This window comes from Cloeon dipterum, chromosome 3, assembly GCF_949628265.1.
Source record: "Cloeon dipterum chromosome 3, ieCloDipt1.1, whole genome shotgun sequence".
Taxonomy (NCBI): domain Eukaryota; kingdom Metazoa; phylum Arthropoda; class Insecta; order Ephemeroptera; family Baetidae; genus Cloeon; species Cloeon dipterum.
In genome coordinates this window covers 12092146-12105113 of record NC_088788.1, presented here as the reverse complement: position 1 = coordinate 12105113, position 12968 = coordinate 12092146, and the positions used below count along the sequence as shown (strand labels likewise).

The 12968-nt window shown below is 38.6% G+C and overlaps 1 protein-coding gene across 1 annotated transcript; it reads right to left on the bottom strand.

Annotated features, from left to right (window-relative positions):
- Nucleotides 1-2495: 2495 nt before the first annotated feature.
- DNApol-delta (DNA polymerase delta) lies at nt 2496-9739 on the bottom strand. Its single transcript, XM_065484479.1, has 19 exons — nt 9586-9739; nt 9299-9401; nt 8983-9106; nt 8748-8920; nt 8441-8697; nt 8080-8294; nt 6787-6917; nt 6283-6464; nt 6131-6230; nt 5941-6077; nt 5746-5887; nt 5288-5677; nt 4894-4995; nt 4608-4841; nt 3901-4073; nt 3363-3745; nt 2893-3059; nt 2732-2835; nt 2496-2674 (listed from the first exon to the last, which is right to left on the bottom strand). The coding sequence occupies exons 1-19, from the start codon at nt 9615-9617 to the stop codon at nt 2578-2580; spliced, it is 3246 nt and encodes a 1081-aa protein (XP_065340551.1). The 5' UTR covers nt 9618-9739; the 3' UTR covers nt 2496-2577.
- Between the last annotated feature and the right edge of the window lie 3229 nt (nt 9740-12968).

Sequence of the window (12968 nt, the reverse complement as noted above, 5' to 3'; positions counted from 1 at the left end):
CATCCTTTATATTTGAATTTAATTTCAAATAGCGGAATTCTCCAGATTGTTCGAATCAAAAGCAGCCGAGGAAAAAGCTAAAATTTATCCTGTACTGGCAAAATCCGCTTGTTAAAAAGCGTTTTCTATTCTGAACGAGTTCCATCCTTTTCCGAAGCGTTAAAAATCAGATTAACTCATTTCTTATCATCTGTACAAAATAATTCATATTTCATAAAAGTTGATTAATATTTTAGCTCAGTTTGATTCTAACAACACAGTACGAAATTAAATTATTTGCTATACTTCTTTTTAAATAGCCAGCGATAAAGTAAGATAAATATTTCGTCTTTATTAGTTATGTGCATCAATTTCTACAGACATTTTTGCACATTTTTAAGTCATCAGGAACGTACGGGGTCCCCACTCCCTTTGCCTTCAGCGCCTTTAGAAACCTACCTATGCTCAGCACATCCCGTGTTTATTGGCAAATAAAAAAGTGTTTATAAACTTTACCTTCACTTTATGTTCCTTTTTACCCGCTATAAAGTTTTAGCTTCCCATTTTCCTGTTAATTATCATTTCATTGCAAGAAAAAGAAAATATAACTGTTCAAAATTCTTGATATTGTAACTTTTAATTGAGGTTGTGTACTAATTACATTCTTACGAGCGTGTTTGCGGGCTATTGAATATTTTATTGCTACGTGCTTGTACATTTGCCCATCAATACACAATGAACAGTCCGGGAGTGCTCGAGCAGTAGCTAGCCTTGATGTCGGTCTTGGCGTGTTGATTAAAAATCAAGAGCAGATGAAAGCTTTGCGAACAACGTCGGCGCTATATAGAGAGCAGATTGCTTCTGTCGCATAAATATATTGTCCATTTGATCAAAACAGAAAAGCGCGTGTGCTAGTTGTTCTTAAAATTTATGCAAATAATACTGAACTGTGTGTCATAATGTCGGAAATATTTCTTATATCAAAGTTTAAAGAACGCCTGCAGGATCCGTTAGTAGGCAACGCGCACATCACGCACAATGCGGAATTTGCATTTTAATTGAGAGACTTCTTGGTAGGAGCACGAATTGAAGTATTTTAATGTGGTTAAAATGTTTCTCCAAATTTAATTTTTGTCACAAAACGTTACTACAGGTCACAGGTCAAAATTTTGTATTTCGCGCCACAATAAAGGTTAAACGGGTTAAACAAATAGACATAGCTGCGATTGGTGCAACCTGAGAAGCATTATTGGTACAGAACTGCCCCTGGAGGATTATTTATACAACTAAGTCATTATTACGAAACGAACACGCGCGTTATTTGTTTATAAAATGTAATAAATCTGTGTTTATAGGCAGCAATAATTCAATTCATACAGGTAATAAAATTTTCCTTTATTATAAAGTACAGATTGAACTGCATTTTGCTACTGTATAAGCGTACCCTGATAGTGAGTGACCGTGTGATTTTAACACCGATTTGCACGCTAAACTTTAAGCAAATAGAGCAAGGCATTTCTCTACAGTAAAAAATCAACAGAAAATTATTTTAACTTTTGCTGATATATCATACTAAGCAATATTGAATAGAATATTCCATTTAAATGTCAAAATAAAGGAATGTTACCTATATACATTGTTAGCACATTTTAAAGATGCTGCTAACGTAGAACACGTGTTTTCATAATTATTTGCATCAACCCCGTAGTGTTTTTTACCCTCTGCGCAGCAATTCCCGTAGGCTACGAGCTCACCGGGTCCCATCCCAGGTCCAAATAACACCGCCGAGCGGATAACATGCATGGAACATGGGGCTCGAGAGGCCGCAGAAGAGCATGGGCCCAATGGGGCCATCTTTCCGCCTCCCCGCACCCAGCTCTTTTATTGAAACGCCAGACATTTGTCTGTAAAGCCGCTGGAGAGGTGCGAAAACCAGAGAGTGGTGACTCGGCGCCGGTGCGCCTCAGCTTCTTGAGCTATTTGAGCATTTCTTGTTTCGAGCCACTTAACCAACCACCTTTTGCCGTCTCTGTCAATGGGCAGCCAGTATTAGATCACCGAACTGCTCAAATATCTCCCAATGCTGTGACACGTACCCCTTAGAATGCTTTAACAATGCAAGTAATCGGGCAGGTTTGAAGCCGACAATAGATGATGCAAACAGATATACATTTCTATCAATGTGACTTCAAACAACTTTTTTCTTGTGTTGAAAACAATACATATATTCATTCCAGATTATCACTGGACAAACGTCGGCAGACTTTTTGTTTGAATATTTTACTCTACGTTCCTACGGTGATTGACTAAACCATTTTCATTGTGAGCACATCATAAGAACTCGTTTGAAGTGCATAACGCACAGTAGCAGTATTGAGTATATCGCAGCGTGTGTGCCTTAAAAAAATCATTAATGGTGGCAAATTGTAAATTGGCAACTCTGGACACTGGTCTTTCGCAGGCAGGGTTACTTAGCAGCAATGATAACAAGGATTTGTCAGCAAAAGTTTTGTGCTTTAATTTAAGAAGGAATTTATTTAATTTAACAGATCAAAAATACATTTTTACAAACAGCAATATGTGAAAACAAATCCCATTTTAGAAATCAAGCTGTCCAAATCTTTGAATGACGTTTGCTTGAGTATTGAGGTCCATTTGAACTTTCTTCCTCATGTAGAAAATCGCACAGTCACGACTAAAAATTTAAGTAGTGATAAATAATCACATTAAAGAATTAACTAGAATGGCCTACCTCGTGCAAATGACCTCCTCGTGAAGGCTGCCCTGGCAACGTTGACATTGTGTCCAGAGACGGCAAAAACTGCCTTCCAACTCATTCATTTTTGCCATTTCAACCTGTAAACAAATTTAACGATTAAATTTCTCAAATTTCAGGTACAAATTGTTCCTCACCTGATAAAGAGCAGCTTCTTTGGGAAGGCAGTGTTTACACAAAGCACCTTCAGTATTTGGCGGCAGAGGGGTTTTACATCCCAGACATGTTTCTCGCTTGGTCGTGAACGCAGCCAGTGCTCCAATTTTTGAGGTAATTTTCTTCTTTGTTAAGGTGTGAGCTCCCTCTAAGTAACACAGAATAAATGTTTTTATTAACAATAAGTGCTCGAGGTTGCAACTTAAAAGAATTGCATGAAAAAAAATTGTTTGAGTTTTAACAAAATCGGCGTGACTACACAAAAGAACCGTGGAAACATTTTGCTTATGGATTGTGAGATGCGTTAATTTTGTCTCAGGTTCCTTAATTCCTGATGCTTCAAACCATACCACAACAAAAATATCAACTTTTCAAATAACGATTTACTTCGTTTGTGGGATTTGCGCAAAGATTTGGATTTAACTTCAAAGTCTGTTGGAAAAAAACTTACTGAGAAGTGTGTTTTCAGCTGCTGCCTCTCCGAGAATTGGTGCGAAAATTCTCAGAAGAGGTTTAGCTAGCTGGTTGCTGAGGTAATAGTCTGTGTCGATGCCAATGTTGTTCTCGAGCACAAAAATGGGGTCCTCGGCTTTGAGATAAGCTGGAGTGTTCTTTGCCGCGGAAATAATGACGTAGGGCACGCGGTCACCAAGCTTGGGCGCCGTTCCTGGATCTCTCTTGCGCATTTTCTCAGCCAGTTCCACGTGAGCTTGCTTTGCTTTGTAGTCTTCCTTTGCCAGTTCCTTTGTGATCACCAGTTGGCTGATGTCCACCTTGTTGCACAGCAAATCTGACACCATTTGCTGTACAAATTTCACAGCACCGTTGGGGTCTCTGCAATTTGAATTTATTGTTACTCAACAGTTGAGTTTAAAATAATCGAGGTTTTAAATTAACACTACTTGACGCTCAACTCAAGATGATTGTTTGGTAAAATACAGTAAAATATTTCAACATGGCAGCTAGATGTAATTGGACTTGTTACATACTTTTCAATTAACAGCATTTTTAGACAGGTGTTCATCATGTTGGCTACAAGTGGACAGTTGTCTCTTCGAACGGTTTCAATGCCCTTGCAGTCCATTTTATCATATTTTTCTGGCCTGGTGTAGTAGAGACCGGCGTATCTCTTTTTGTTGATCAGCAGATAAGGCCAATACACCTGTAAATTTCATCCTTTAATTACCTTTTTAGCTCAAACGCTTCGTTTGAGAATGCCAAGCATCATTCAGGATATATTATTACTTCTTCATTTATTGCATTTGTTTTACACACTTATATTGAAAATTTATCAATGGGGAAAGATAAATTTTACAAAATTGGACATCTATAAACTAGCCACCTAATTTTGGATCGACAACACGTAGTCAACCATAAATTAGCTAAGCTGCTAGTCAAAAAGTTGGACAATCAGAAAATGCCATGAAAAATAGCCCTGTGATCATTCAGGCCATTAAACACTCTTTAAAAAGCGTGTTAACCACGCCAGCCACTGGTAAAAAAACGTCTAGCTGTCCCCAAGCAAATATGTTGGCCACAATCTAAGCAGCCAAAACCAAACTACTGGGTGCATTAAAAAAAGAGGTACTAACCGACTAAAAGAACCTAAAATATTTCATCACTGTGTAAATTAAAATTCCAAATAATTGGCATTTCCCGTTAAAAAACCACTATATAGCCGCATTTGAATTAATACCTTCTCAAACTCGAGTTTGATGGGCCGCACAAATTTGGAGGTGACGTAGTCAGCAGCCTCTGTGCCCAGTTTCATGGCTTCCTTGATGTCGTCCACGCCGAATTTGATCATCACAGAATCTGTGTCTCCATAAATGACTTGAGCGTCAAATTCATAGCCGTTGGCTTTGCAATACTTCGCCTCAACTTCTTGCTTAGTGTGCTCAATCATTTGACGGCCATAAGCAGTCACGCTCTGGAATTAAATTAGTAATATCCTTCCCAAGTCCTGTGAGAAAAAAATTTACCCCTGAGATTTCTAAGCAGGGTAGTTTTCCAACTTGTGCACCAGTAAATCCATATACTGAGTTGGCTGAGATTTTAAGAGCCAACTGCCGACCGTCCAGTACCTAAAATTCAGCAATGATTAACAAATTGAAAGACTATGTCACATGGTTTTTAAGATGAAACGTGTGAATGGAAAAAAAATTGAAAGCTTTAAATGTGATCCAGATGATAATATTAATATATGAAACAATAACAAGATAATTCATGCATTTGTAAAAATTCCAAAACCCAAATGAAAAGTAAATAAGCATGAGGCCTTTATTTTTATATTTAGATTTATCAAAATGAAGATCTATGCGTGATTCAACTCATTTTCAGAGGGTTTAAAAAGGATTTATCGCTTTTGATAATAACCTTTTTACGAAGTGGATCAGTCTCTTTCTTTAACTCTTCCTTGGCGCGTTTCCTCGCAGCGAGCAGACTCTCAAGCACCTCAGGAAGTAGTCCCTTGCGGATCTCTGTCTTGACAAAGCAGTCGCCCTGAGGTGTCACCACATAATCGCTTGGCTTGAGAGTGCCCTTGACGCCAGCAGACACGAGCGTTGTGTAGCACAGATTGTGCGCCATCATAATACTGGGATACAGCGAGGAGAAGTCAAGCGTCACAATTGGCTGCTTGTAGTAGCCCTTGAGTGGCTCGATCACAGTAGCACCTTCGAACTGCTCCTCATTTCCTCCACGCACGCCCATCACGGGAATGACATAGTGGGCCTCCTTGGCTTTCCGCAGCAGCTGGGAAACTACCTGAAGAAAAATGTGCGAGAACGTCAATATTAGTTGAAGAGCTATGCTATTAATGAACACTATCCAACCTTGATTTGCTGGCCTCTAGTGAGCAGACAACCCAAGCTGACGCCAGTGACACGAGCCATTTCCATGTAGTTGATGACGCACATCAATTTGTCCATAAGTTTAAGAGGCAAAACAGCGTCTTTCAAACAGTAAACGGCCAATCTTAAAAAGAGGAATGTTCATGTCTTGTTATAAGAGGCTGATTTTAAATTCACCTTCTTCTCGTTTGATCGTCTCCATTCTGCAAATCAGAGATGATTGAGTGGTGAACGTCCTCTTTTTGCTCTCCCAAGAAGTGAAACGACACAGCATTTAAAGAATATGATCGCAGCTTGTAATCCCTGATCAATACCTGGAAAAAAACGCGTTTAAAATTATGTAGTTAAATACCAGGGATATTCTTACCAAAAGCAAGTCAAAGATGACTCTGCCTTCCATATTGGTCTTCTTGTTTTCTCTTCTACCCATTTGCTTGCTTTGCAGAACACTGTCCTTTGAAACGGATCTGCAAAATCGACAATTTAAATCGCAGTCTAACAAAAATATACCAAACTGACCTTATATTTTTCACTCTACCAAGTAAATCAAAACTAGGGACTTTCAAATGTTTGGCCCTGTTCAGCAGATACCAAAAGTCAAAATTGTTGATGTTGTATCCGGTAATGAGGTCAGGGTCTACCTGTCTCACAAACTCAGCCCATTTTGCGAGCAGTTGGGTTTCTTTTTCAAAGCTGACAACCTGGACAAACAGAAAGACCAAGTTATTATAAGAGAAACAAAAGATGCACTTCTTTTATATTTGTCACTTAGTCTTGACAAATAATAAAAAATATAATTTCTGAATTTAAAGGAAGGATTGGAATTAAATTAACTAAAACGCAGGAGACCAGGTGTCTCCTGAGATGAATTTGAAAATAGTGAGATAAATTATGATGAATGTTAACAATTTATCATTATTTAGGATATTCCAGGATTTACATTTTCACTATAATTACTGTTTTAACCTGTTGCGATATTCACAAGATTTTTTGCCTTCACTTTTAGCTGGAAAATAATTTTACCTTGCAACCAACAATGGGTGCGCAGTCTCCTAATGTAAACACGATCTTCCCCAAAGGCTGCTGTTTGCCCTGGAGTACAATCACAGACGCGATTTGGATCACAGGGTCATGTTCAGGCTCAGGGAAGACACCTGCAGACACAAGATTTTTAATTATGCATAAGTTAATAATATTAGTCGGTTTTATTGAGATTGTAGAAAAATAGCATGCTGCATCTGTTGTAAATTCTGCAATGGATATTTTTGCAAAATTTACATACCCTGGATGCTAAAACGCGGTTCATAATATCAGGAAGTTCAAATTTCCAGGGCTCTTAACACATACAAAGATATGCTTGACATTTATTATATCGACATAAGTAGAGACATCTTCTTATAATTACTAAAAATTAATTACTAAACAATTGGATTTGAATGGAATCAACACGTGTTGTACCCTGACTTGGCCTGTAAACAACCACTATGACGTCAACACTCTCTGGCTCCGAAATAAGTACCTATTGTAATTCAAGCATCTCGTTTTATTATTTGGCCATTAATTTAAATATTCAAGACCATTTTAACGTTAATGAAATTAGAACTAGAGCTTTGTAAACATATTTCGCGCCTTCTGCACCCTAATTATAATCTACCAATAAGCGAATGCAGCTCAAACAAACCCTGAGCTAGCCAACACTCTCCCCTCAACCAATCACTCTCCTCCCCTCGGCATAGCTTGTGATGCCGAGCAACACATCTTCCCGCTCGCCAGCTGATCCGATTCCCATCGTTTTCACTGTAAGTTTCACTTGTATATTATTAAATCTTATAGAGAGAGCGCTTAAGGCGAGAAATAAGCTTTCAAAATGCAAATTAAAGAAATGATATCAAATCGCGTTCATGTCCCTTCGAGCGCCAGGGTGCAGTTACGCCATTGTTTTTGTTTACAAGCCAAGTCAAGGAATGATAACACAACCGTAAAATAATGTCCGTTTGAGATGTAATGTTATGACAAGCAAAAAATTGTAACCCAAAATTCCAGAATTCAACAGCGCACATTTTTTTAAACCGGATTTAAGTCTTAGATATAGGATTCCGAAAAACCCGGGTTTTAGTCTAAAAACCCGGTGGGCTGGGTTAAACTTGTTAAAACCGGTTTGGCCCAGAACGATTTTTTAAATTTCTTGGGTTTTAGCTATATGAAATGAAAAACCCCAAAAACCCGGGCTTTACTATCTGGTTTAACCCAGTTTTAACCGGGCCGGTTTAAACCGGGTCGATAAAACTCGGAATCCTGCTTAAATAAGAGACTTGCCTTTTCTGCCAGCGCATTCAATGTCAAAGGACATGATCCTGAATGGGGCGAGCCGACCCCAGTGGCCGTCAGGGGCGTGGGCAATGACTGCCTCCCACGACGCGTCCGCCTCCAGCTGGCAGCGAGTGGTCATCTGGTTCGCGTCCCGCACCTTCCATTGCCCAGCTGGAAATTCCACCCAACTGCATCCCATCATCTCCACGTCAGCCATGAATCTGTCAGTCAAATAGAATTAAGTTCAGACATAAATAACTTGGAATTGTCGTTTCTGACCAAGATGCTATTTTTTTAATATCTTCAAAGTAAACGTTCATGCTGACAGTTATAAAAATAATTGGGGCCAAGAAAAAATTTCTAATACCTGATGTCAAAATCGATGTTTGTTTCGAAACAGGGCCATTCACAAGGACCAAGGATAGGCAGTAGATTTTCCCTTTCTAGGATCCTTTTGCAACTGGCAAGTAAGGTTGGGAGGGCAACCACCACCCTGATAAACGGCATCCTGCCCTGGCCACGGTATCCAAAAATGTTCTCCTTTTGAACAATTTCCACTGCCAAAACTGCGTCCGAAGCTGATTTCCAGCGTCCGTCGGCTGCAATGCTTCGATTCAGGGCGTCCTTATGGAATGGCCAAAATTAAAATCTGGGGAAGGTATCTTAAGGTTTACCTTGAAAGGCTGGCAATGGCTCTGAGTGAATTTTGGAGGCGCCTGAATGTAGAAGTAAGGGGAAAAGCCGTGCACATGAACGCAGACTGACACACCCTCGTCGGTGACACCAAACATTCTAATGACAGGCACAGGTCCGACCTGAGCGCCAGGCATCCCTACCATTGGATCACCTGAAATGGGCAGTAGAGGACCTTAAAATTTTGATCTAAATTTTGGTTTCATTCTACTAGACCAGTGTAATGATCCAGATCTAGCTGCTGAAAGACGAGTGCATCTTCTTTGGGCCGGAATGCTTTGGGAGGTGGTCTGATCCAGCGGCCCTCGCCATCATCATCTGTGGCTTCCTCTTCAGCAACCTAAGCGACTCAAAAATTAAAATTAATGCACGAACTAAATTTCGAGAAAGATCCACTTGTGAGCGAATTTAGAACTGTAGCTTTATCCCTTTTTGATTTTATAAGTACTTTTTTAATAGATAGAAATTAAAGTAGTATGTAGTTTTATTTAATCTTTAGAGACACTTTTAATTAGCATAATTTATTATTCACCATGTCTGCTGGGGCGCCCAAATCAGCATCGCGTTCAGCGTCAATTTCCTCCTCAAGTTCCAACTCGAGATCCATGTCATCATGGTCGTCATCATCGTCCGGTCTATCCAAAATGACATTAATTTCTTTTTTTAGTTTCCTTCCGATTTATGTATTACAATAAAATTTAGGAAATTTATTTACACCGCATCACTAACAAATTAGTGTTATACATATATCTAAGTAATGTAAAAGTTACATGAAGTCTGTGATCGTTATTTATTTAGTATGTAATTTAAAATTTTTACCTTGGTCGTTTATGAGGAGGCCCAGATGACATTGTGAGACTCAAAAGGGTTTGGGGACTTTAGCTGATATCGTATATATAGCAAAAAGGTGAAAAAGTGTATTGTACTTTCTTGGTCTGGCTTGTTGTCCTATTATTATTCGATTTGCTTGGCGGCAAAACCACGGAGCAGCCGAGCAGCCAGCGCCGCCGCTGTAGAGTAAACAAAACAATATCTAAATGGTTATGGCGCGAAAACCAGAAAGGGGAAAAATGAAACCATAATTAAAATTGGCTAGAAAATACATTTTTACTCAATATAGTTACAAAATCTTCAACAATACTGTTTCTTTAGTATCAAAACATGTGAGGGTTTTAAGAGAAACAATTGATGGTGGCAGAGAAAGGTCTCATTCAGAATTTTTGACTTGATATGTACTACACTGATGCAAGTATATCAAACAAATTTTTTAAAATTATGAAAATTATATTCTTTTATTATTAATATTTATTGTTATATTCTTTTATAATTTATTGCAAAATGATTATACTTTTCATATCAAATTATGAAAACATTATTTTCTTACAACAATCAACAACGTGATATTTTTCGACTGTAATGATTTTAATCATCAGCATTGATCGAACATAACAAAGTGGAACACTAATATAATGATTTTTTTTATTTTCAGGCAGTTGTCGACCAAAATCAAGCTAAAGACTGTGTGTCGCCGCGTTTGATTCATTTGCTGAACCAGAATCCTTCAAGAATACTGCTCCTAAAGAAATAAACAATCCTGGAAGGGAATTTTAGCAATTCTTCTTGTCTGCAAAAATTCCTGAAAAAACGATTAAGCTGATCATTGGTGCCAAAAACCAGATTACAACTTATTCATAGTGAGTATTTGATTCTGATTCTACACAAAAAATAATATACTTTCTTGGAGAACATAAATAACAAGACCTCACCTTCGTTAATGTTAATTCATTTTGTGCCGCATGCACAGGAAAGAAGTCTTAAATTTTTTATTTAAATATTTTTTTAATTGGGTTGGACAAAGGCTAAGCTATGTTGGTTCGTGCCCTTTTGCAGAGCAGAATTAAAACTGCCAAACATAGTTGTTGTTGACTGGAAAATCGTGGTAGCTATTAAACAGGAAAGTAATAATATTAAAAAACCATTGGTTCTGAAGGCGTTGGCAATATAATGTTTGAATTTAGCTGTTAGTTAGCCTTATATTCATATCTTGTAAGAGGGGTTTGTAAAATTTATTTAAAGGCTTTAAAGGAAAAAATTGCTGTTGCGAAATAGAAAGTATTCGTTATAAGTGCCTGTTTTTAACAAAGAATATTTGATTTTGGAGCCGGCTCATGAAATAGGTGCGTTGTGATTTTTGTTGTATCTTTTTCTTTTTTCTTATTTGAAAATGTTTTTAATTAGCTTATTATGATTCACCTTAAAAAAATAACTAGTAGACTGGGTTCACCAAAACTGGTATAGAGTTATGTCAGGGTTTTACCTGACGATATTACGATCACTATTATTTGTAACGAGGTAACCAATGTGAAATATTCGGTCGCCTAAAGGGGAGCGTGCGTGGAGGGAGAGTCTCAGGTCATACAACCACTATACGCACGGAGGGGAGTGCTCGCACACACACCCGCTCTCTCTTCTCCTGCTGGCGGCGGACCGGTCAAGTCAGGTCACCTCTTGCTCTCTCCCCTGCTCATCCCTTAAGTATAGCCACTCTCATCACATCCGACACCAATAAACCGCCATAGGTATGGATTTCAAACCACCGACCCTGCTTGCCTTTATCGACTGGCTAAATACGCAGTCAAACCCTTTCCGTAGTTATGGCTGAGAGAATAAAGCTCAGGGTTCGTGAGGAATCGGCCCTGCTGACAAGTTATAAGTTATTATTTTTAAAAACTCAAGGATGAGAAAACTTGCTATTCATTTTCTGTTACCGACCTCGAGTGAAAATATTGATTCTCATGGATGTTTTCATCTCTCGTGCGAAAACTATAAAAACTAATTGATATATAATTTTTTCAGCATCGTCAAACTCAAACAAGCATTTTGACTTATTTGGAAATAACATGAACTTTTTTAATAGGTGTTCACGCAGCTCGAGCGACAATCTCTCCAAAAAGAAAACACGCCTTCAAAAAATAAAACAATTAACAAAAGCAATGTAAGTTAATACTTTTTGTGTGAAATGCATGAATTATTTTAAAATTGTAGCCATTATATTAATTGTCTTAGAAGCGTATTTTTTTACTCAACCTCTAAGAAATATTATGAAATAGAGGAAGGGGAGGCTAGGTATCTGATAATTGACAGTTAACAAATACATTAATTGTGTTGTAGGAGATTTAAAATTCATCAAGACCGTAGCCATCCAACCGAAAGAGCCAGTGTGCCTGCTCAGCCTGCTGAGACTCCAGCTCACCACCCCGTTAGAACAGCCCCAAAGCAACAACAACTGCGATCCACACAAATTCAGCATCACCGAAATGCACCTCTACCCGCTGGGCTTCGGCAGCAGATTATTCGAACTGTGGGACCATCCGTTACCTGCCATCAATTGCGAAAACCCCATCCCCCTTTATTAATTGGTCAACCTGCCGAAAAAATGCCAGCAAGAATCCCACAGCAGCCACGCGTCCCCCAGAAACCCGCAATTGTTATGCCAGTGCCGGTATCTACCAACCAACACCAATTCCAGACGCGAAAAATAAATACTCATGTTTTCCGGCCTCCGCCTCCTCCCTATCATCCGCGGCCTGATCTTTCCCCTTATCGTACGCAGACTGGTCTGCCTTCACACTATCCTAGTGCCAACATTTACAATCAAAGGTACCCACAATTAGCACAGGGTCAACGCCAGGAGCCAGTAAAGAGGGAAGTAGTAGTAGAAAATAACCTAAATAACTTTGGTGTGAGCAGGCCTCGCCCCCGTAAAAACGCGCCCTCTAATTTGCCCGTAGCAAAAGAAATAAAGAACAGCCTGTCAAATAGAGAAAGATGGTTGATCATGGCGGTTTATGAAGTGTGTGGCCGTTTAAATTACGACGAGAACAGACTACTGGAGATGGTTAAAACGCATACAAGTGCAAATGAACGTGAAAAGGCTGCTATGTCCAAAAATCCATAAAGCTTTTTACCACAGCACACAAAAAACGTTTGTGCTGAGTGCTCTGATAACAACAGAAAACCCGCATAAATAAGCAGTGATCACAAATCCTCTTTTAGCGGAATATGGCTGTGCATTTTCTAACCACGATTAAATTGCGATTGAGAGAATTTCCCTGATTGTTGTATATAAAATTCATTTAAATAAATTATGTATTTTTGATTTTAATTTTATTTGCTTGCTTTTTAATTGGTATATCCTTATT